Consider the following 25168-nt stretch of genomic DNA (forward strand, 5'->3'; position numbering starts at 1 on the left):
GAAGCAATTAGGAAGGCTAATAGAATGTTGGGCTATATAATGCACTCAGTGGAGTTCAAGTCTAGAGAAGTTCTCCTTGAACTGTATAATGTGTTTGTAAGGCCACACCTTGAGTACTGTGTACAATTTTGGTCTCCACATTTTGTGAGGGATGTGAACGCATTGGAGAGAGTTCAGAGAAGGGTGATGAGATTCTTTCCAGATCTTCAGGATATGAGCTATGAAGAAAGATTGAAATAAATTAAATCTTTTTAGCCTAAGTAGACGTAGAATGAGAGGAGACTGGATAGAAGTGTTCAACATCATTAAGGGTATAAGATGGATACTAGCTGCTACTTCAAGATTAATCTATCAATGAGGACATGGGGCCATAGTGGAGACTGATTAAAGGGAAATTTCAGATTAACATCAGGAAGCATTTCTTTACATAGTGAGCTGTGAACACATGGAACAAACTACCTAGTTGTGTAGCTGAGAGTAGTACCTTAGAGACTTTCAAACCTAAACTCGATAGTTATTTCAACACACTATGTGAATAGAAATTTGATAAACTTTGTTGGACCAAAAGGCTTGCTCTTGTCAAAAACTTTCTAATGTTCTAATGATTAACGGTTGGCCCAATTAATCAGAATCCACTGTATATATTAAAAAGATAAATTAAATTACTGCAAAAAGAGTGCAAAAAACTGAGGAAAAAATGGGTTCACTTTGCCATTCAGAAATCTCATGGTGAAGCAGAATAAGCTGTTCCTAAAATGTTGTGTTTGTGTCTTCAGGCCTCTGTACCTCCTCCTTGATGGTAGTAATGAGAAGAGCATGTCGTGGGTGATGGGGCTCCTTATTGATGGATGCTGCCTTTTTCAGCCATCACCATTTGAAGATGTCCTCGATGCTGAGGAGGTTAGCACCCATAATGGAGCTGACTGAGTTTACAATTTTCTGCAGCTTTTTCCAATCCTGTGCAGTGGCCCTCCATACCAGATGGTGATGTAACCAGTTAGAAAGCTCTCCACAATACAAGTGTAGAAATTTGCGAGTGTCTTTGGTGACATACCAAGTCTCCTCAAACTCCTAATAAAATATAGATGCTGTTGTGCCTTCTTTGTGATTGCATCAGTATGTTAGATCTTAAGAAATACTGATACCCAGGAACTTGAAACTGTTCACCCTTTCCACTGCTGATCCCTCAATGAAGACAAATTACTTGGCTACAACATGAGATTCAGACCACATATTTATATCCTATTTTGCCTTCTATAATATTTTGCACGTCTCTGTTCATCTGCAGCTGTAAGCATTTCCACATCTATGCTGACTCGAGATTGGACCTAAAGAATTTCTGGTTGGCCTTTTTCTTTAACCCACTGTAAAAATGGGGTCACACAAAACTGTTGTTGACATCCTAATTCATACCATTCCCATTTCTCCATCATCCACATGCTCAGAGACCTATAATGACAACCAGTTAGTTTACGTAATTTTTTCTAATTGAATTCTTGTTTTCAAAGACTTCATGGCTTCAACTAGCCTTATCTCTGTAACCACTCATAACCTTTCAAAAATACTTGTGCCTCTCCAATTCAAATTTCCTGATCAAATCTAAACACATTAGTTTCACCACGCTCAAGTCGTTCAGCTACTGTTGCCATTACTGAACCCAAACCACCTTCCTATCACCACGTTCAAGCCAGGCCTTCTCTCAAACCAGAGGACCTTTCAAAAGTTTTGCTGCATTAGAAGTGCTATGTAAAAAAATCTTCTATTGTCATTGTTCTACTGAGATGAGCAGAATTTTCTTCACACAAAAGGTTGTGAAACTACAAGAGGGATGCAGATGTTCACATGTTGATAAAGATCAAGACTGAGATAAATAAATCTGTGGGAATGGAGACTCAACAAACATTTGAAAAGCTATCAAAGATTAATCAATGCAAATGATCAGCCACAAGCATTACTGCTGCAGAGTGGGGTTGTAGATCTACAACCTACTCCTGCTCCCTTTCTTAGTGTTTAAAAAGAACACTTAAATAAATGAATTTTACAATCAATTGGTTCAATTCCAATGGCTTAATACTGATAAGAAACTCAACAAAGTATCTCCTCAAGTACCTTATCCAACACGTAATTTAGTTACCTTATTTTGTAACAACCAGTGCTGGCACTGAAAATAATTGTGCCAGTACAATATGCACTCTACATAGAGCTTAATGTTACAATACCCTTCCAGCAGTACCTTCCATCACTGAACTTACTCACTGCACAGTTCAGTTTTATAGAAAATCATAACTGTTGACACGAGAAAGTAACTGGTAACTACAAAAGGAGAAAAGAAGACAACTTTTCTGAGGGGGAAATGCATGTCAAATTAGCGGCAATGCCACCAAGATGGAGATGGATTTGCACTTAAAAGACCCCATGTTGAATATTGTGGAATATGCCACACCAACCAATTCTACAATCTTTGTTTCAGTGAGGAGGATAGAGAAACAGCAGTGCCATATTTAGTTTGATTATCTATTCATCACTAGTTTTTCCATCATACTATCCTGGTCAAGAGATGGATGTTCATAATTATACTTTTTTACACAACCTTATTCTTTGTGTTTAAAGTTTCTTTGAAGAAAATATTACCACCTCTGTCATGTGCAAATCACCCAGTGAATTTGCATCTTGCTACTTTCATTCCACGGTTTCAAAACTTGCAGTATTTTCCTTCTTATCTACATTTTATTTCCTCAGGCTTGACTAGATAATGCCCCAGTTGGAGCATCTGCTTGGAAATTAGAGGATCGGAGGTAATGATATGATACAGTGTGGAAGTCTGATATCAAGAGAAGAATGATTATCTGAACTGTCAAACTATGTAATTCTGGAGTGAAGCAGAAATGAGGAGAGCTAGGGTTTCCACAAATGTTAAATATCAACAGGAGAAATCAAAGCTAAACTGGTACTACATGGAGATCAAATTCAAGAGAATGCTTTAAGTCTCACCTAGAAATAGCATTAAATACAGCAGTGACAACACGTTCCACTCTGCTTCCACTGAAGTCTGATGCTTCATAGTGTTCAGAGTGCTAGTGAGTGGGGATGAACTTCGAGGCATTCTATCTTCTGACAATCCAGTTTTATTTAATGCAAAATAATGACATTATTTCTAATTAGTTTTACGAAGAAGCAACTACCATAAAAATGCTGTGACATCCACACATTAACATCTTGAAGTCTATGTCAATGCTACATTCATAATATTCCCTCCAGGTCTCGAAACCCTGAGATAATACATAATGTTGGAATCTAGTCAAAAGTTATATTTTTTTACTTCATCCCTCACACTCAAGAGCTCTGACCTTTACCTGCCTGGCAGCTGTTACCCTGAGGATTTCAGTAGCTGACAAACATAAATTTATGATAGGATGTACAAGTAAACACAAAACAAAGGATACAGAGAGGAGAAATAGTAATTGAGCCTAAACCTCTGTCACTCACACCCACATCCTCCACACATCCAGCAGGGAACAAAAACCCTGACGTACTTCCACCAGGACATCCACACTAAGTCTCCACTCATCAATACACTGCTCCGGACCAACTGACTCTGCGCATCACTTGTTGAAACTGGGGCTTTAATGGTTCAGGACTCATTGGATAAAACAGCTGAGCTACAAGCAACCTGAAGAAGGGTCTCAGCCCAAAGCATTGACTATTTCATAGATACTGCCTGACCTTCTGAGCTTCTCCAGCATTTTGTGTGTGTTGCCACAAGTAACCCCACTTGTGCAACTGTTTTCAAATAAAAGCTTACAAAATCATATTGTATCATTATATTACTGCTACCATGTTAATATTTAAATTGTCACCCAACCACTACTTGAAACTACATCAAAACCATACAGTACTTTAAATCTGGCTACTCTCCCTGGCAATAAGATCAGAAGATACTCAATTATTTAACCCTGGAGTAAACTACACTCTGAAGCTTCAACCACTAATCACTTTTCTCTATGATAAGAATTTTGCTGTTTAGTTTATAAATCAATAGCAAGGTGATGGCACACAACCTCTAAAAAACTATTTTGGAGCATTTGAAGAGAATCCAGAGAGAGAGAAAATGATGGGCATATTCTAAATAAACAAAAGCATCTGTAGAGAGAGAAACAGTTTCATCCTTGGTGAAAATAACTGATTTATTTAACAGTTTCTGCCTCTTTAGATTCTGCACAATTCATTTTTCCCAGCATTTTTCCAGCAGCTCTTTACTCTTGTAAAGTTCTGCAGAGTAAGCATCACAGTTTACTTAATAGTGCACAAAAGTAATGGCTAATTATAAATGAGCAGGATACTAAGTCTTTCCCCAGCATACCTGAGGGATAGGATTTAGTTTCCAATACTTTTAAACTATCTCATTACAATATCATAATGACAACTTAAAGACAATATTCTTTTTAACACAAGCATTAAAACCTTAATAGAATATTTATAGTCAAGCTTACATGTACCATTTTGAAATAATCTGTCTCCTTTTTTCCAATATCACAAGAAAGTACTTCATGGAAATAGAGAATGTATTTGTCAATTTTAATGTAATTTCATTTTAAGTAAGCTTCTCTTTCTATCTAAAATGAACTAATCAAACTTACAGCCAAGATTATTTTCTAATGATATTTCACTCTGGTGTTGACTTGAGTGAATTTGGCTAAATGGGAATGAGATCAGCAAATGCTGAAAACCATTACAAATAAAGTGATAACAGAACACTTAAGACCATAAAATGAATAGGCACTGTCCACACAGTGAAAGAGAAATAATGTTTAACAAGTTTTTTGACCATGTAGCCACCAGGAAGCTTGTAGAAGACATGTAGTTGGATTTGCAAAAGGAATTCAATAAGGTTTCAGAGAAAAAAAATACTCTTGTGTGGACTCCTGGGATGAGGGTAATAAATTAGCATGGATCAAGATTGGTTTTCTATTTGTTCACTGGGCGTTTTTAATATGGTTACATAAAACTAGTGTTACATAAACCTTAGCATTCTGTGGTGGGATCTCAGCTATCCACAATCTGAAAGAATGGCAGATGAAAGGACCAAATATAACATAAATGAGTCTGCTAAGCAGGACAAAAAGAATTGGGAAAGAGATATAGACAAGTGCACCACAATGAACCGCATAAACTTGAAATGGGGGGGGGGAAATGTGGTGTCCACTTTAAGTAGGAAGGAGGAATAAAAGCACATTAGTCAAATGGCAAGGGACTTGTGGTATTCTGACATCTGAACTAGAAAGACAGAATATTAACAAGCCACAACTCTACAAGGCATTAATAATAATATTACTTGGTATTATTAAAGATAACTGATCCTTGTTCTGGAAATCTGGAAAAGCTGAACAAGACTCATGCCAAGAAACAACAGAATGTCCTAGAAAGAATGATATGCAAAACAAGCCTACAGCCTCTGGTGTTTAGCTAGCTGAATGAGAAGCCACTGTAACAATCAAGATTCAAGAGTGATTGACAGGTTGGATACTAAGCAGATGTTTGAGGGATTCTAGAGTTAATGAACACTCAGTCAAGGCAGAAAATAGTCTTTTAAGACTGAGATGAGGGAAATTTCTCCTTTCAAAATCAGGGCCAAGGCAGATAGATTTTTAGACTACAAAGGAATTTCAAAAATTGAGTGAAAAAGGATTAATGTCAAGTTCGGATCAGTCACAACCTTACTCAATGATGGAGCAGAGTTGAGAAGCTGGATGGCCCACCCTTGCTCCTGCTGATGTTCTTATAAAGTCCAACAAGCCAAAATAGGCAATGGTGGCTCAATTCTGTTCTCATCCGGCATCAGCAGGAGCAATTTTAAACAGGAATATTATAGTCAGTTGCCAAATAAGACAACTGAGATCTGGTTACTCAGAATGAGAAACATTTCTTTGCCAGGCACACCAAGTTATTCAATCCTTTCAAGGGTTAGACATAAAGTGGGTTTACTCTATGTCTAGCAATGGTTAGCAATGGTCCCATAAACAACATAGATATGAAAACTGCTGGTGGTGTAGATAGTGAGGAAAGTTCTCTAAAATTTGGGTGGGGCAATGGCAAATTAAAATTCATCCTGACAAATGTGAAAAAATGTATTTTGGGAAGGCAATCAAGGATTGGATGTGCTCTAGGGTATGTTGGTGAACACAGGACAAGTCCACAGATTCCTGAAAGTAGCAGCACAGGTGTTTGGATATCCTGATGAATAAGGTTAGAATATAAAACTTGAGACATCATGTTCCATCTTTATAATACATTGATTAATCCACACCGAGTGTATTATGTGGAGCTCTGGTTAGCACACTATACAAAAGATGCAGTTATACTGGAGATGGTCGAGAATGTTGCCAGGATAGGAATTATAAGAAGAGACTGGATAGGCTGGATTTGGCTTCCTTGGAGTTGAGGAGGCTGAGGGGTAACCTGATAAGAGGTATGTGAAATTACAAGGATAGAGAGTAAATAGTAATTATTTTCCCCACCGTTGGTAAATCTCAGAATAGAGGGCATAGAATTAAGGTGAAGATTCCTGCACCACCCATTTACAAAGACGCATCAATTTACTCAAATGATCAAAATAATATTCTACTTCCTACTTTATCGAGAAAAGCAGGGCAACCATAAGAACTTTAAGGGATTCAGAATGAAGATTAAATCCATCACCCACCTCTTTGCCTGCCCTGGATGCTCCGCAAGGCCAGAATATTCTGTTCGTCAGACAGGAATTGCTTCATCTTGTGAAAGGGCTCCTTCCCTCGAACAGTCAGCTTATTCCACGGTTTCGGTCTGGCCAATATTTCACTTACAGAGCCTTGAGACAACCCCAGTACATAATGTCCAAATATCCGTTGGCCAATATTGTGCTTGATCAACTGCTCTTTAACCTGCCGTGCAATTTCCGCTGTATCCAGCTCCTCGCCCTCGGATATGCTTCCAGCACTCTCTGACTGGCTGGGTGAAGGGATCATTCCATTCAAGTCAGCGCTCGGTTGTATGGGGCTTGGGGATGATATGGAGTTTGTGCTGTAAGGACCTGTTGGAAAAAGCATGGTTGTGCTTCCCGCATCCTGCATTGCCTTGGAGTAGAAGGACTGCATTAGCTGCCGCTGAAGAAGCGAGTTTAGTGCAAATTTCCCTGCAGAGGCCAGGGGGATCGGGGAGCTTGCCAATGATGAACTGTAAAAATCTTGACCTAAAACCGTCGGTGAAAATTGGTGCGTACCATTAGCACTGGAAGCCTGCTCATTCGTGTTGCGCAGCAACTTTGAGGGAGGGGGAGTTGGTGAGGTCGAAGGACGCAGACTTTCAAGTCGTTCTTTCCCATTTCTCCCAGCTGACCCTACAAGAAAGGTCAAACACAATGCATTATGGGGGAGTGAAAAAAGTAAAACCATGAAAATTAGCAAACTTTAGCCCAAAATTGTCTGTTTTTCAAAGGGCTTTGCTGTTGATATGGATGGTCAAATTTGACTATGCCAGACTAGCCCCCAACGGCAGATGTCATGCATTTGTTGTTTGTACCTTTCTTGTAAGTAACAGTCTGGAGAATTCCTAACAATCATTTACGTAGCCCATAGCAAATATTAGGCATCATTAGTTTAACAAATATAAAATCCTACTTGGAGAGATAATTGCAGCAAATACAAAATAGCATCAATTCAATATGATTGAATACTGCATTGGCTATAGAATGTATGCTCTGAGAGAAACCTATGAGGGAAACAAAAAAACAAGGCTTAAAAACCCAAATGCATCAATAAAGTTCAAAAGCATCTGATTTTTTTAAATAAATCAATGTTTCCATGAAAGCTTCGTCCTATTACCCAGTCTGTACAAATACACAACTATAATTTAGTGATTTAGAAGGGTATAATACACAAAAATCTTGCTGCCATGCACTAATGCAGGCTTTGATCTCAGGATATGTACTCACATTCCCCAAGCACAGCTACATACTCTGCAAATGCAAAGACCTACCGCTAAGGTCACTGTTGGTGATACGCAGAGTTGCATTTTCAGATTGTAGTGAGCGGTTCTTTTCCAGCAGAAGTACCTCTAGAGTCTTGGATGCATCCTGTTAAAGCAACAATGAAGTCAGATTTATTTAATGTTAAGCACGTGATATTTTAGTACTCAACATGTTTAATCAAGGATTCATTAAGAATTTAAATTAATGGCAAACATGCAGCCCAAGGCAATCAATTCCAGTTCCAAAGTCCTTTGAAGGCACACTGATTTCACGAACTGCCTGGTAAGCCTTGTTTATTAACAACCACTCTGGATGAAATGACATAATTCATATTTGAAAGTCCATTAATTCACAATGAAGAAACTAGGAAGCAATGCTCCTACTACAACATATAGGAAAGAATTCACAAACATAGCACAATTATTCCAGCTTGGCAACACAGAAACAACATAGTGTTCTAAAAACAAGTAAAATAGACCGAAAGGAGAATTTGGCATACTTTGCTAACAAATCTAATAGGAAAATTTTTAATCCATTCTTCCAATTACCAGCTAAATTTTACAATTCTGAAATAATCAAATTAATCTCTTAACTGTGAACATTTTTTGTCTCTATGCCCAAAATCTACTGCACCTCCTTATCCCCAGATTAGGATTTAATGCTTCAGATGTTATCCAAAATCTATTTTGCCAGAAGAACTGGCAAGAAAAGAAGATTAGGTTTGTGTGTGGATGGGTAAGGAACTTTGTAATTTTATCCTGCCAAAGCATTAACCTATTTTTTAATTTACTTTTTATTTGATGCAAACACATAAGAATTATAAAAAAAATATACATAGGAACACAGAAACCAGAACAGGGAAAGGCCCACCAGCCCACAATGGCTGTGTCAATGGTAATGTTAATTTTAACCAATCCCATCTGCCTACATGTGGTTTATATCCCTCCATTCCTTGCTTATTCATATGCTTGTCCAAATGACCTCTAAATGCTGTTTTATCTGCTTCCACCATCTCTCCTGACAGCGCATTGCAGGCACCTCCCACTCTCTGTGTAAAAACTTGTTTTGCAAATATCTTTTACTTTCTCCCTTTTTCCCTAAACCTATACCTTTTAGTATTCGACATTTCCGCTCAGAAAAAAGACTAATTATCTATCTTAGTTATGCTTCTCATAGTTTTACGAACTTCTATCAGGTTCCCCCTCAGCCTTCAACACTCCAGAGAAAACAACCCTAATTTGTCCAATTTCTTATAATGAATGCCCTGTTAATATCCTAGTGAACCTCTGCATACTCTCCACATACTCCACATCCTTGCTGTACTCCAAATGAGGTCCCACCAATTATTTATACAGTACATGACTTGCTAACTTTAATATACAATGTCCTTACTTATAAACGCAAGTAGAACATAAGGCATAGGATCAGATTAGACTATTCAACCCATTGAGTCAGCTCTGCCATACCATCATGGCCATGATCAGCCATGATCATACTGAATGGTGGTGCAGGCTCGAAGGGCCAACTGGCCTACTCCTGCACCTATTTTCTATATTTCTATGTTTCTATGGCTGATTTATTTTCACTCTCAATCTCATTCTCCTTGTAACCTTTGATGCCATGACTAATCAAGAACCTATTAGCCACCACTTTAAAAATACTCACTGACTTGGCCTCCACAGCCATCTGTGGCAATGAGCTCCTCAGATCCACTACCCTCTAGCCAAAGAATTTTCTCATCAGAATCAGAATCAGGTTTATTATCACAGGCACGTGTCATGAAATTTGTTAACTTAGCAGCGTCAGTTCAATGCAATACATAATATAGAAGAAAAAATGTAAATAAGTAAGTAAATCAATCACAGTATATGTATATTGAATAGATTAAAATCATGCAAAAACAGAATATATATTAAAAATGATGTAGTGTTCAAGGGTTCAACGTCTATTTAGGAATTGGATGGCAGAGGGGAGGAAGCTGTTGTTGAATCGGTGTGCCTTCAGACTTCTGTACCTCTTTACTGATGGTAACAATGTCAAAAGGGCATGCTCTGGGTGCTGGGGGTCCTTAATAACAGGAGCTGCCTTTTTGAGACACCACTCCTTGAAGATGTTCTGGGTATTTTGTAGGCTAGTACCCAAGATGAGCCAACTAAATTTACAAACCTCTGCCGCTTCTTTTGGCCCTGTGCAGTAGTATCCTCATACCAAGCAGTGATGTCAAAATGCTCTCCACGGTACATCTATAGAAGTTTTTGAGTGTTTTTGTTGACATACCAAATCTCTTCAAGCTCCTAATGAAGTACAGTCACTGCCTTGCCTTCTTTATAGCTACATCGATATGTTGAAACCAAGTTAGGTCCTCAGAGATCTTGACACCCAGGAACTAACTTGAAACAGCTCTCTCTCTCCAGTTCTGATCCCTCTATGAAGATTGGTATGTGTTCCTTTGTCTTACCCTACCCTTACCCTATTGTGGTGATAGGCAAACTGCAGTGGGTCCAGGTCCTTGCTGAGGCAGGAGTTCAGTCTAGTCAAAACATTTCATCACTGTAGATGTGAGTGCTACTGGGTGATAGTCATTAAGGCAGCTCACATTATTCTTCTTAGGCACTGGTATAACTGTTGCCTTTCTCCTCATCTCTGTTCTAAACAGACATCCCTCTATTCTGTGATTGTGTCCTCTCATCCTAGACTCACTCACTATAGAAAACAGCCTCTCCACATCCACTCATCGAGGCCTTTAAATATTTAAAATTTTTCAGTGAGATTCCCCACCCCCATTCTTCTAAACTCCAACAAGTACAGGTCCAGAGCCATCAAAGGCATGATAGATAACCCTTTCATTCCTGGAATCATTCTCATGAACCTCCTCTGAACCCTCTCCAATGCTAGGTAAAGGGTTCAAAACTGCTCACAATACTCCAAGTGCAGTATGACCAACGCCTTATAAAGCCTCAGCATTACATTCTTGCTTTTTTATTGTAACCCTCTAGAGGCTAGAATAAGTCAGGCTAATTGGCCTATAATTTTCTTTCTTCTACCTCCCTCCTTTCTTAAGGAGTGGAGTGATACTTGCAATTTTCCAGTCCTCCAGAACCATTCCAGAATCTAGTGATTCTTGGAAGATCATTGCTAATGCTTTCATAATCTCTTCAGCTACCTCTTTCGGAACCCTCAGGTGTAGTCCATCTGGTCCAGGTGACTTATCTGCCTTCAGATCTTTCAGCTTCCCAAGCATCTTCTCCTTAGAAATAGCAACTCCACTCACTTCTGCCCTCTGACAGATTTATATTGATGGATCAGCAGTGGAGAGCATCAGGAGCTTAAAATTTCTGAATGTTGACATATTGAATGACCTGGTCTTTCGCAAACACTTTTTATAATCACAAGGATGGAGCAATAGTGTCTCTACTTTCCTTGAAAGTTAAAGAGGTTCAGCTTGTCACCAGACAATCTAATAAACTTCTATAGAGTTGAAATTATCCTAGCTGGTTACATCATAGTCTGTTAGTGTAATTTAAATGAGCAGGAACGTAAAAAGCTGTAGAGAGAAGTGGACACAAGTCCAATACATAATTGACACATTGTTTCCCACCATCAGTAGAAGGTAACATCCTACTTCAAAGATCTTCACCATCCAGGTTCAAGAATAGCTACTTCCCTTCAACCATACAGTTCTTGAACCAACCTGCACAACCCTAATCACTACTTCAGTAAAGCAACACTGATCACTTTGCACTACAATCAACTTTTAACTTTTTTAAAATCTAATTGCATTCTTTCTTGTATAATTTTGCACCGTTTTGTTCTTAGCTCATATCTTCCTTGTGAATGTTGGTGTCAGCATTGAATTTCACCTGTGCATATATGTGGTGCGTGGCCAAGTGGTTAAGGCGTCGGTCTGATTATCTGAAGGTCGCTAGGCGAGCCTTAGCTGAGGCAGCTCTGTGATGACACCGATGCCAAGCTGTATTGGCCCTAGTGTCCTTCCCTTGTACAACATCGGTGGCGTGGAGAGGGGAGACTTGCAGCATGGGCAACTGTTGGTCTTACGTTACCATACAGATTAGATTAGGTTCAACTTCATTGTCATTGTGCCAAGTACAGATACAAAGCCAATGAAATGCATTTAGCATCTGACCAGAATACTGATACACCCCTATGTTGGCGCGTGGCCAGGTGGTTACTTACTTGTGGTAATGTCTGATGAGCAGAGCAGTGACATAGTACTCAACCAGAATGACAATTGGATGAGGTACTCCCTCTGAAGTGAGTTGTGCCCACTAACTATGTCCTCCAACTTGCAGTATCCCCTCAGAGTCAAGAAAGGGAAAGAGTTTACTTGGGAAACTTTGGATTGGGAGAATTTCGTGCTTCGCGATGGATGACACTTCCTCTAAATACACCTGTCTTTGAACAACAAGGATTCTAACCTTTGCTGGATTCAGTTGCTCTGTCCTAAGAGGTTGTTTACAAATGTGCCAACCACTGCAAAGGCTGCCTTTGGCCACTCCTACAATCTTCTCTTTCATACCGATACTACTCTCTCAGGGTTTGAAATGACTTGGATGAACACTGTCCAGGACACTAGTTTTAAATACACTGAAAGTGTGCTGATGAGCACCACCAAGGTAGACTTCACACACTATGATCCTGCCAGGTCCAGACATTTATCTATTTATTTATTGAGATACAGCGTGGAGTAGTCCCTTCCGGCCCTTTGAGCCATGCCGCCCAGCAAGTCCCAATTTAACACTAGCCTGATCAAGGGACAATTTACAATGACTAATTAGCTTACCAACCGGTACATCTTTGGACTGTGGGAGGAAACTAGAGAACCCACACAGTCCTGGGGAGAATGAACAAACTCCTTAGAGACAACGGCAGGAATTGAACCAGGGTTGCTGGTACTGTAGAGCATTGTTGTGGGCATAAGGTGCGTCATGCCGACCATTGTACTGTTCACGTACCTTATGTACACAGATGGTGCCTCTGCAAAGCAACAGGAGAATCGCAGAAGAGTCAAGTCAGCTATGTCCTTAAGGTATGAATGACCACATGCAGTTTCAGGAACTGGGATTTCATCCCTGTTGTTCGGAATATGGTCGCACTCAATGACGGTTGGCAAGGGTAATCAGATCTCTCCTCTTATTGGCTTCACAACAAATCCACTGGCACCTCTTCCAGATATTCAGCTAACTCCCCGCTATGCTCTTCTGTAGGTGTGCTAAAAACAATAGGAACCCAAGGTGCTGGCCCTAAATTTACAGCTGTATCTGGGTCTAATTTTTCTGAAGTTCAAATAGAGTTTTGGCTCAGTTTCCTGGAGTCCATTGGTGCTTGCAGCACCATGTAACCATTTGTGTTCTGCAATCTATTGTTACTGTTTCTCCATTTCTCCTCGCTACCCTCCAGATCCTCCAGCACTCTCCGGATGACTGTCGTGTTCACATTCAGACTGACTCTGCCTCAGCTACACACACAGAATACTGAAGGAACTCAGTGTCCAGGCAGCCTCTACGGCGACTCAGGCCAAGACCCTTCATCGGGACTGGAATAAAATCTGAGGAGTCAGAGTAAGAAAGTGGAGGGAACGGATGATGAACCACAAGCTGCTGGTGAAAACGGGAAGGGGGGAGGAGGGTAACATCAAGAGCTGGGAAGTTGACTGGTGAAAGAGAAAAAGGGTTGGAGAAGGTGGAATCTGATAGGAGGGGACAGAAGGTTATGGAAGAAAGAAAAGGGGGAGGAGCACCAGAGGGAGGTGGGACTCTGCCTCAGGGCTTCTCTGGCTTGCCTCAGCATCTCACTCAGACTATTGTCCAATGGTGATTTATCACACAGCGTGATGCAGCCAGTGAGGGCTGTGCAGTTGGTTCCGTTGATAGGTGGTCCACAGATGCTCTTGGTGCACTGTTCAGCCCTTGTGTACTTTTATTAAGTGGTGACCACCCATGCATTTCCAAGTTAGGTGACCATGGGCATTTTAAATTTCCTGCCTTATATGAGAGCTCATCTTTTTTTTGGGTTTGAATCTGCAGCAGAGGATGCAGACACTGGAGGACTGGATAAAAATTTGGTGTGAAGTATGACAGGAAGTTAGTTCCCATCTTTGACTGCTGCTTTGATTTCATCCTCTGTTGAGCAATCATGTCATAATTGAAGGCTTGCACTAATGGTTGGTTCTTCAGCCACCTTCCTAAAGGGACGATCACCACTGTCTAAGTCAGCTGCAGCTCCTATACGCATTTGCTTTTGATAAGGCAGCCTCAGCTTCACTCTCCTCCTTCAGGACACTCAGTGTAGCCTCTGTATGAGCTTTCTCCATTATCTGTATGTACATTCTCCATTCGCATTTCAACTTGGCACTTAGTGTACGCTGATTTCATACTTGCCACTTCAGCTCTGGTGCAGGCCCGTGCTGTGGCCACGCTAATTGTGGTTTTGCTGGAATGCTGCGAAAACACAATCGAAAGGCCACATTCTGACCCGACTTCCAGGCTCAAAGACTGCCATTGCTCATGTCGGAAGCTGACATATGGCATTCAAGGTGTGTCTCCAGTTAGCGGGCAATGCCTTTGAAGAAGAGTTATCCTTTCACTCTCAGAGCATGTCTACAAAGCTAGGCAGGGAGTTAAATACCTTCTCAAAATCACCTGAATCGGAAGCTTCCTTCAGGGGTTTTAATGAGATGTTATTTGTGAAAAGACACTGCTGCTTCAAGGGCAATTAAAAAGGGGTTGGAGATGGATGTCTTTGTACACCATGTGCTTCATGTCAAAATCCAAATTAATCCACACAGGAAATGATATAAGAAACAGCTTACGTGCAGATGTATGTACATTTGTACAAAACAAAATGCATAAAAAACAAACTGCACCTCTGAAGGCCAGAGTACCAATATTATAATTTCTGTTAAAAATGGCCTGTAGAAATGTTATCACTGATTTTACAGAAAAAAAATCATAGACTAATACACTATTAGATTTGTGACAACAAAAATTATCAAATAGTGATGACCATATATGCAAATGTTCTGCAAATTTATCTCACCTACTAATAATATAAAAATCACTTAGTTTCTGTGAGGCTTTCAAATTGTGCAAAAATAAATGAATTTACATCAAATTTCCGGCCTTTTTAATCATACAAAATTACAGTATTATATGTGATTAGAAATAATTTCAAATAAATAAATGCAGCTTTTATTGCAATAATCTAATAAATTCTAAAAATAGCTGATGGGAACAGTAGTCAGAAAGTTAGAAACAAAATTAAAATACGATAGATAATTGAAATAATATGTTTGTAAATTCATATGTCATAATATGCAGACCTAAATGAAAACTGGTAGTTGCAGTGGCTCTAAAACTCTTCCCTTTGAGTTCTGGTAGTCCTGTAGAATTTAATGTTTACCACCAGGGCTAAATTTTGAAATGTGTCTTTCACAGCAAAGCGGCATTGATTGGGTAGAGATAAACGAATACAAACCAGTCTGTTCAAATTCCATAGGGAGACAGCTAAAATCCTAAACATCTTAAATCTGGCACTGAAAATCATCTGTTCTTTGTATGCAGATGTTCTCACCCCAGCCTAAAATCATTCCTTTGAAATGGTGAACATCTACCAAAATACTAAGCGATACTGTTGACAAACATGTTCTCATAATATACCTCACATTCGGCTGTTAAGATTAGAAAAGAACATACCTGTGCTCCAGATCCCTCTGCTGGTACAAATTCCATGGACTTCAAGATACTGGAAATGATAGGAAAAGAGTCAGAATCAGAAAGTGTTGCAGCATAGAAACAGAACCTTCAGCCCAATAGCTCCATGCCAACCAAGATACCTTCACTGAACTAGTGCTATTTGGCCCATATCTGCTGAACCTTTCTTACCCATGTTCTAAATTTCTTTTAAACAATGTAATTGTACCCACCTCTACGTCTTTCCCAGGCAGCTCATACCCACCAATTCACGTGTAAAAAAACTTGCTCCTGGGAAAACCATTGTGATCAGTCATCTTATCAATCACTGTTATGTGCCAAGCGGCACTCTGTGAAGATATACTCAATCCTCTTATATAAGCTACCGTGTGTGTGTGTGTCAATTATTTTGTTCTCTTTTAGGCACTTGTGTACTGGAAGTGATATTAAACAATCTTGAATATATACCACTATAAGGTTGTCCCTCAGCCTCCTTTGTTCCGGGAAAGCAGCCCTACCCATCTCTTATAATTAAGCCCTTCAGTGTCACAGGATTCTTGAAATAATTTCTGAGTCCTTTACAACTTAATGGCATCCCTCTCTATATATAGTGAACAATATACTCCAAACACCTTTGGAGTACCAACAATTTGTACCATTACAACATGACCTTCCAGCTCTTGTACACAATACCCTGACCAATAAAGTATGTCATACCAGATTTCACCATCCTGTCTACCCTGTATCACCACTTTTAGAGAACTCCATGTCTATCTCTAGGGCTCTGTCATTCGTTACCCTGGTTTAACTTCCAAAATGCAACACTTTATATCTGCGAGTTAAGTTCAATCTGCCATTCCTTGGATCGCAATCCCAGTTGATCTAGACCCTGCTTCTAACCCAACACAATTTTCTCCACTATCTACTATCCCACAGTTTTAGTCATCCATTAACTTACTAACCAGGCTATCTATATTTTCTTCAAATTCTTTAATACAGATGACAAATCAAACCTTGACGTACCACCCTTCTATTCCTACCACCAAGCTAATTTTGCATCAGTGGCTAGCTTACCCTGTTTCACATGTGATCTAACCTTCTTATAGCAGCCTACCATGAGGAAGCTTGTCAAAGCCTTGATGAATATTGATTTACTGGTGAATAATATCCTTGAACTGGTACACAAACTACAGCAAGGATAGAGTCCTCAGTTCACTTCAAACCATCCCAGTTTATTCTAAGGCAATACAATACACTTTCACATGTCAGTGCCTGGCTTGCTGTAGGCAATCCAAGTATCAGATGCCTCCAGACAGGGATCATTGCTGCCTGGTGGACCAGGACACTGCAATTCAATATACAGGTACATTTAGAGCAGAGGCTGATAGGTTTTTGATTTGTGAGGGTGTCAAAAGTTACAAGGAGAAGACAAGAAAACGAAAGGAAAAATAAATCAGCCATGACTGAATGGTGCAGCAGGCTCTATGGGCTGAATAGCCTAATTTTGTTTCTATGTCCTATGGTTTAATCTGCAAGACTAATATGAAGTCATTTAACCATCGTCATCTCCATTCAAATTTCTTTCAGTTGGAAAGACGCCATTTGGTTAGTCAAGTCCATGATGGCTCTCCATGTAACTGACTCTCTTCTAAATGCCTATCAACTCCCCCTGATGTTCCTGAAACAAACATCCCCGCCAGTCAGGCCACAACATCTTTTTGCAACTACTAATGTGCCGGAGTTAAGTCCCATATCTATGGTTTAAGAACAGCTACTTCCATTCAACCATTCTGTAGGTGAAACCCCAATGGGCAAAATCTTAAACACTAAAATTTAACATTCTGACCTGTCTGATCATTTTGCATGCACTAAAACAGACTTTGTTTTTAGTTTGTTTTAAGTGTGCTTGCTCTTGTAAAAATAGTGCTTAATTTGTTTTTCTTATGAATTCTGCTGACATGATGCTATGGGCCTGTGATACTGCTTCAGACTTTTCAGTTAACCTGTACACAGAAGTACTCGTGGAAACACGTACTGTACCTGTGCATATAACAATAAACTTGACTTTCACCTATATAAAGGGCAATGTGTAACCAATTAACCTACCAGAACCTTTATGGGATGTGAAAGGAAACCAGGCTACCCAGAGAAACCCACATAATCACAGAACAAATGTGAAATCTCCATTCTAACAGCACCAGAGGTCAGGACTGAGCCCAGGTCACTGGTATCGTGAAGCAGCAGCAGATCTGCTACTGAACTCCAGAATCAAAGTCTCTGCAACGGCAGCATTGTGAAGATGTTACTTGTGTTTGAGGCTGAGCTCAGTCATCATTTACATGTTTAACTGAGGTGCCTGAAGGGATGGTTAATACAGACACCTCCTCCAAAATAAAACTCAGTCATAGAATCATACAGCATGGAAACAGGCCATTCAGCCTAACTTGCCTACACCAATCAGTGGGTATCTTTCCGTTTTAATCTCATCTCCCAGCACTTGCTCCATGGCTTCAATATGTTCAACTCTTAAAGGCTATCAATTACCCAGTTTCAGCCAGTTCAGATACTCATTGTTTATAATTTTATATACCGAATTCATAGCCTTTCCTTTCCTGCTCTGATCCAAGGAGAATAGATTTAACTTCTTCAGTCTCCCCTCATAAATTAGCTGCTGCATTCTCAGTGACATCCTGGTAAATTGCTCCGCACCCTCTCCAGTGTGATCATGTCCTTCCTGTCCCTTGGTGACCAGAACTACACACAGTTCTCCAGCAGGGGTCTAACCAAGATTTTATGAAGCTGCAACATAAACTTTCTATTTCTGTATCCAATATCTGACTAATGAACACTCACACTGCCACCTTCCAGAATGTCATCAAGGTCCCTCTGTTCTTCCATAAACCTTAAAAATTGACCATCATAGTGTATGCCCTAACCTCACTTGTACTCCAAAACTGCATCACCTCACATTTGACTGAATTAAACTCCAGCTTTCAACCCATTTCACCAGCACTTCAGTATCTCTCCTCAACCTAATACTATCTTCCAGCTCAGCCCCATGGTACTCTCCAAACATATGACCCCATATGACTCTCCAACAATAAAAACCTGTTTCCCTTAGAAAAGATGGAACATTTTCAACAAAGGCCAGTGTCACTACTGCCATGACTATGTCAACACTACATTTAGCCAACTGTGAAAAAGACTGTTTAAAGATAATGACCACAATACTGAATTATTCGCATAAACAAATCAGAATATTCTGATTTTATTAATTTCGAACTATCATCAAATATAAAATTACTCTCACTGCATGTTTGAATGGTTTTTTATGTAGAGAGTGCAATGAAAACATCAGTTGTTCTTCACTGTTAAGATTTATAGGACAAAAAATTCCAGATTAAAGCATTCTCAATGCTGGAATAAAAAATAAAAACGAGGGAAGATTTTCATAGTAAATATTACAGTTTAACTGCTAACATCAACAACTTCTTATCAACATAGCTTTGACCATCCTCCAGATATGACAGGCAACACTATTAGCTGCCATCCATGAATGAAGATATTCATTAAAGGAACATCTGCTCAGCTGACAATTTAATCTGTTTATATCCTCCACAGTTTAGTTAATAAAACTAACTGAATTATCACAAGGGCTTACCAATATAGTAGACATGGTATGGCTATGTTTGGACTTTCAGAATGAAGGCCTTTGATGCGATGCTGCACACAAGGCTGCTAAACAAGGTAAGAACCCAGTGTATTAAGGGAAAGATACTAGCATGGATAGGGCATTGGCTGAATGGCGAATGGCAGGAGGCAAAGAGAGGGAATAAAGATATGCTGCCGATGACGAGTGGTGTTCCACAGGGGTCCGAGTTGGGACCACTTCTTTTTACATTGTATGTCCACAATTTGGATGATAAAATTGATGGCTTCGTGGCCAAGTTTGCTTACGATACGAAGATGGGTGGGGGGAGGCAGGTAGTGTTGAGGAAGCAGAGGGGCTACAGAAGGACTTATTGACAGATTAAGAGAATGAGGAAAGAAATGCCAGATGAAATACAATGTCAGGAAGTGTATGGTCATGCATTTTGGTAGAAGGAATAAAAGCATAGACTATTTTTTAAACAGGGAGAAAATTCAAAACTCTTGAGTTTCAAAGCGATTTGGGAGTCTTTGTGCAGGATTCCCGAAAGGTTAATTTGCAGGTTGAATTAGGGGTGAGGAAGGCGAGTGCAATGTTAGCATTCATTTCAAAAGGACTACAATATAAAGGCAAGGATGTAATGTTGAGGCTATATAAGGCACTGGTGAGGCCTTGCTTGGGAGTTTTGAGCTGCTTCTTTAAGGAAGGATGTGCTGAAGTTGGAGAGGGTTCAGAGAAGGTTCACAAGAATGATTCCGAGAATGAAAGGGTTATCTTATGAGCAGCAGTTGAAGGTCTGGGCCTGCATTCACTGGAATTTAGAAGAATGGGAGGGGGGTGGGGGTGGAATCTCATTCAAACATAGAGGATGTTGGAAGGCCTAGATGGAGTGGATGTGAAAAGGAAATTTTCTTTGATGGGGGAATCTAAGACCACAGGGCACAGCTTCAAATTAGAGGCCTGTCCATTTAGAACAGAGATGATGAGGAATTTCCTTAACCAGAGGGTGGTAAGTCTGTGGAATTTGTTGCCACACTTTTATTTTGCCAAAGGTACAAAGAGAAGCTACTTTGTAAATTACTCACCTCAGTTCCTTCTTAACTTCTTCATAGTCAGACTGTTCTTTTAGCTTTTCCTCCAGTTGCTTCAAAAATAGACAAAACAATTTATGTAAAGGTTGATAAAAGTAGTAAAAATTAGTGTTTATTCAACAGTACAAAGTGTAATATCCCGCGGCATTCATTGCCAAGTAAATGATAATAATTATTCAACAATTACCATATGAGATTTCCTACAAGACTACCATCCCACTAAGTGAGAACAATGAAACGCATACAGTGGCATGCAAAAGTTTGGGCACCCCAGTCAAAATTTCTATTACTGTGAATAGCTAAGCGAGTAAAAGATGACCTGATTTCCAAAAGGCATAAAGATGACACATTCCTTTAATATTTTAAGCAAGATTACTTTTTTATTTCCATCTTTTACAGTTTCAAAATAACAAAAAAGAAAAAGGGCCCGAAGCAAAAGTTTGGGCACCCTGCATGGTCAGTACTTAGTAACACCCTTATTGGCAAGTATCACAGCTTGTAAACGCTTTCTGTAGCCAGCTAAGAGTCTTTCAATTCTTGTTTGGGGAATTTTCGCCCATTCTTCCTTGCAAAAGGCTTCTAGTTCTATGAGATTCTTGGGCCGTCTTGCATGCACTGCTCTTTTGAGGTCTATCCACTGATTTTTGATCGTGTTTAGGTTGGGGAACTCTGAGGGCCATGGCAAAACCTTCAGCTTGCGCCTCTTGAAGTAGTCCATTGTGGATTTTGAGGTGCGTTTAAGATCATTATCCTCTTGTAGAAGCCATCCTCTTTCCATCTTCGGCTTTTTTACAGACGGTGTGATGTTTGCTTCCAGAATTTGCTGGTATTTAATTGAATTCATTCTTCCCTCTACCAGTGAAATGTTCCCCGTGCCACTGGCTGCAACAGAAGCCCAAAGCATGATCGATCCACCCCCGTGCTTAACAGTTGGAGAGGTGTTCTTTTCGTGAAATTCTGCACCCTTTTTTCTCCAAACATACCTTTGCTCATTGCGGCCAAAATGTTCTATTTTACCTTCTTCAGTCCACAGAACTTGTTTCCAAAATGCATTAGGCTTGTTTAGATGTTCCTTTGCAAACTACTGATGCTGAATTTTGTGGTGAGGACGCAGGAAAGGTTTTCTTCTGATGACTCTTCCATGAAGGTCGTATTTGTGCAGGTGTCACTGCACAGTAGAACAGTGCACCACCATTCCAGAGTCTGCTAAGTCTTCCTGAAGGTCTTTTGCAGTCAAACGGGGGTTTTGATTTGACTTTCCAGCAATCCTATGAGCAGTTCTCTCCAAAAGTTTTACTGGTCTTCCAGACCTCAACTTGATCTCCACCATTCCTGTTAACTGCCATTTCTTAATTACATTACTAACTGAGGAAACGACTACCTGAAACCGCTTTGCTATCTTCTTATAGCCTTCTCCTGCTTTGTGGGCATCATTTATTTTAATTTTCAGAGTGCTAGGCAGCTGCTCAGAGGAGCCCATGGCTGCTGGTTGTTGGGACAAGGTTTGAGGAGTCAGGGTATTTATAAAGCTTTGAAATTTGCATCACCTGGCCTTTCCTAATGATGACTGTGAAAAAGCCATAGCCCTAACAAGCTAATTAAGATCTGAGACCTTGGTAAAAGTTATCTGAGATCTCAAATCTCTTGGGGTGCCCAAACTTTTGCATGGTGCTCCTTTCCGATTTTTCCCTCTAAAAATGTACAAAACAAAAATAATATACTAATTTGCTTAAAATGCTGAATAGAATGTTTCATCTTTAACTTTATGACTTTTGGAGATCAGTTCATCTTCTACTCACTGAACTATTCACAGCAACAGAACTTTTGACCAGGGGTGCCCAATCTTTTGCATGCCACTGTAGATTGCCAGTTACAAATTCCTTTAAAATTATTTCCACTGCTCAGCATTGCATTTCTGTAACAGTAAATCTAAGCACATTGCTATGTTGTAGATTATACCAATTAACGGCTGTTCCTTATAAGAAATACAAGCCCAGCAAAGCTAGAAATTGGCAAATAAATATAAAAGCCTCAAAAACAGTATGGTCCAAAATCTGCCACAAAACCGTTAATTATTTAAAGTCGAATAAATATTTGAATTCCTTTACCTTGAGTGTGCTATTCTTTGCAGTAAGTTGCTGCTCAAGTTGTGAGACCTGATTTGCTGAGGTCTCACGGAGTTTCGTCAGATTTGCCTGCAATCGTTGCACGTCTTCAACTAACTGCATTATTTCACGGTCTTTTGCAGTTAATTCAACCTCCAGACTTGATCGTGTTAACACTTCAATAGCTTGTTCCTAATAAACAGGACCCAAAGGACATATTTAATACATTTGCATCCTTTAATATCTTTATTAAGTCATACAAAATAACACACTTCTTGTTTACTAGTTAAGAGAGGAGAAAAACTAAACAGATTCTTCCACTGGAATGTGACTAATTCCTATCAGCTAAGGAACAAAAGCAAGAGCTTGGTCCTTTCAGCTTTCTCTGTCATTTCATATGATCCTATTCCTCTCTCAGTGGGAAAGCATTTTGGAGATAGTGGTCAACTCTATCTCCTTTACGATAGCATTGGAGAGGGATAGGAACAGACAAGTTAGGAAAGTGTTTAATTGGAGTAAGGGAAAATATGAGGTGATCAGGCAGGAGCTTGGAAGCATAAATTGAAAACAGATGTTTTCAGGGAAATGTACGGAAAAAATGTGGCAAATGTTCAGGGGATACTTGCGTGGAGTTCTACATCGGTACGTCCCAATGAGACAGGGAAAGGATGATAGGGTACAGGAACTGTGATGTACAAAGGCTATTATAAATCCAGTCAAGAAGAAATGAAGAGCTTACAAAAGGTTCACAAAGCTAGGTAATGACAGAGAGCTAGGAGATTATAGGGCTAGCAGGAAAGAGCTCAAGAAAGAAATTAGGAGAGCCAGAAGGGGCCACGAGAAGGTCTTGGTGGACAGGATAAAGGAAAACCCCAAGGCATTCTACAAGTATGTTAAGAGCGAGAGGATAAGACTTGAGAGAATAGGACCAACCAAGTGTGACAGTGGAATAGTGTGTATGGAACCGGAGGAGAGAGCAGAGGTATTTAATGAGTACCTTGCTTCAGTATTCACGATGGAAAAAGATCTTGGCGATTGTAGGGATGACTTACAGCGGAATGAAAAGCTTAAGTATATAGACGTTAAGAAAGAGGATATGTAGGAGCTTTTGGAAAGCATCAAGTTGGATAAGTCACCGGGACCGGATGAGATGTACCCCAGGCTACTGTGGGAGGCGAGGGAGGAGATTGCTGAGCCTCTGGCGATGATCAATGGGGACGGGAGAGGTTCCGAAGGATAGGAGGGTTGTGGATGTTGTACAATTTTTCAAGAAAGAGAGTAGAGATAGCCCAGGGAATTATAGACCAGTGTGCCTTACTTCAGTGGTTGGTAAGTTGATGAAGAAGATCCTGAGAGGCAGGATTTATGAACATTTGGAGAGGCATAATATAATTAGGAATAGTCAATATGGCTTTGTGAAAAGCAGGTCATGTCTTACGAGCCTGATTGAATTTTTGAGGATGTGACAAAACATATTGATGAAGGTAGAGCAGTAGATGTAGTGTATATGGATTTGAGCAAGGCATTTGACAAAGTACCCATGCAAGGCTTATTGAGAAAGTAAAGAGGCATGGGGTCCAAGGGGACATTGCTTTGTGGATCCAGAACTGGCTTGCCCACAGAAGGCAAAGAGTGGTTGTAGACAGGTCTGCATGGTGGTCAGTCACCAGTGGTGTGTCTCAGGGATCTGTTCTGGGACCCCTACTCTTTATGATCTTTATAAATAACCTGGATGAAGAAGTGGAGGGATGGGTTAGTAAATTTGCTGATCAGGTTGGAGGTGTTGTGGATAGTGTGGAGGGCTGTCAGAGGTTAAAGTGGGGCATTGATAGGATGCAAAAATAGGCTGAGACGTGGCAGATGGAGTTCAACCCAGATAAGTCTGAGGTGGTTCATTTTGGTAGGTCAAATATGATGACAGAATATAGTATTAATGGTAAGAGTCTTGGCAGTGTGGAGGATTAGAGGGATCTTGGGGTCCAAGTCCATAGGATACTCGAGGCTGCTGCGCAGGTTGACTCTGTGATTAAGAATGCATGCGGTGCATTGGCCTTCATCAATCATGGGATTGAGTTTAGGAGCTGAGAGGTAATGTTGCAGCTATATAGGACCCAGATCAAATATAGGAAGGATGTGGAAACCATAGAAAGGGTGCAGAGGAGATTTACAAGGATGTTGTCTGGATTGGGGAGCATGACTTATGAGAATAGGTTGAGTGAACTCGGTCTTTTCTCCTTGGAGCGACAGAGGATGAGAGGTGACCTGATAGGGGTGTATAAGATGATGAGAGCCATTGATTGTGTGGATAATCAGAGGCTTTTTCCCAGGGCTGAAATGGCTAGCATAAGAAGGCACAATTTTAAGGTGCTTAGAAGTAGGTACAGAGGAGATATCAGGGGTAAGTTTTTTACGCAGAGAGTGAGTGCGTGGAATAGGCTGCCAACGATAATGGTGGAGGCGGATACGATAGGGTCTTTTAAGAGAATCCTGAACAGTTATATGGAGCTCAGAAAAATAGAGGGCTATGAGTAACTCTAAGTAAATTCTCAGGTAAGGACATGTTCAGCACAGTTTTGTGGGGTGAATGGCCTGTAATGTGCTGTAGATTTTCT

The 25168-nt window shown here is 40.1% G+C and overlaps 1 protein-coding gene across 6 annotated transcripts in view; it reads right to left on the reverse strand.

Moving 5' to 3' along the window:
• LOC134336925 (protein CASP-like) overlaps window positions 1–25168 on the reverse strand; it is a 621546-nt gene that overhangs the window by 295021 nt on the left and 301357 nt on the right. For 4 of the 6 annotated variants that reach the window (XM_063031579.1, XM_063031574.1, XM_063031575.1 and 1 more), the window contains exons 11-15: window positions 22560–22748; window positions 20446–20504; window positions 15715–15763; window positions 8011–8107; window positions 6701–7372 (exon numbers count right to left, since the gene is read on the reverse strand). In XM_063031579.1, the coding sequence (XP_062887649.1) occupies window positions 6701–7372; window positions 8011–8107; window positions 15715–15763; window positions 20446–20504; window positions 22560–22748 (1066 nt within the window). The remainder of the gene's footprint in view (window positions 1–6700; window positions 7373–8010; window positions 8108–15714; window positions 15764–20445; window positions 20505–22559; window positions 22749–25168) is intronic. The other 2 variants (XM_063031576.1, XM_063031578.1) reach the window with 1 other exon arrangement.

Source organism: Mobula hypostoma, chromosome 23 (assembly GCF_963921235.1).
Source record: "Mobula hypostoma chromosome 23, sMobHyp1.1, whole genome shotgun sequence".
In the NCBI taxonomy this organism is placed as follows: domain Eukaryota; kingdom Metazoa; phylum Chordata; class Chondrichthyes; order Myliobatiformes; family Myliobatidae; genus Mobula; species Mobula hypostoma.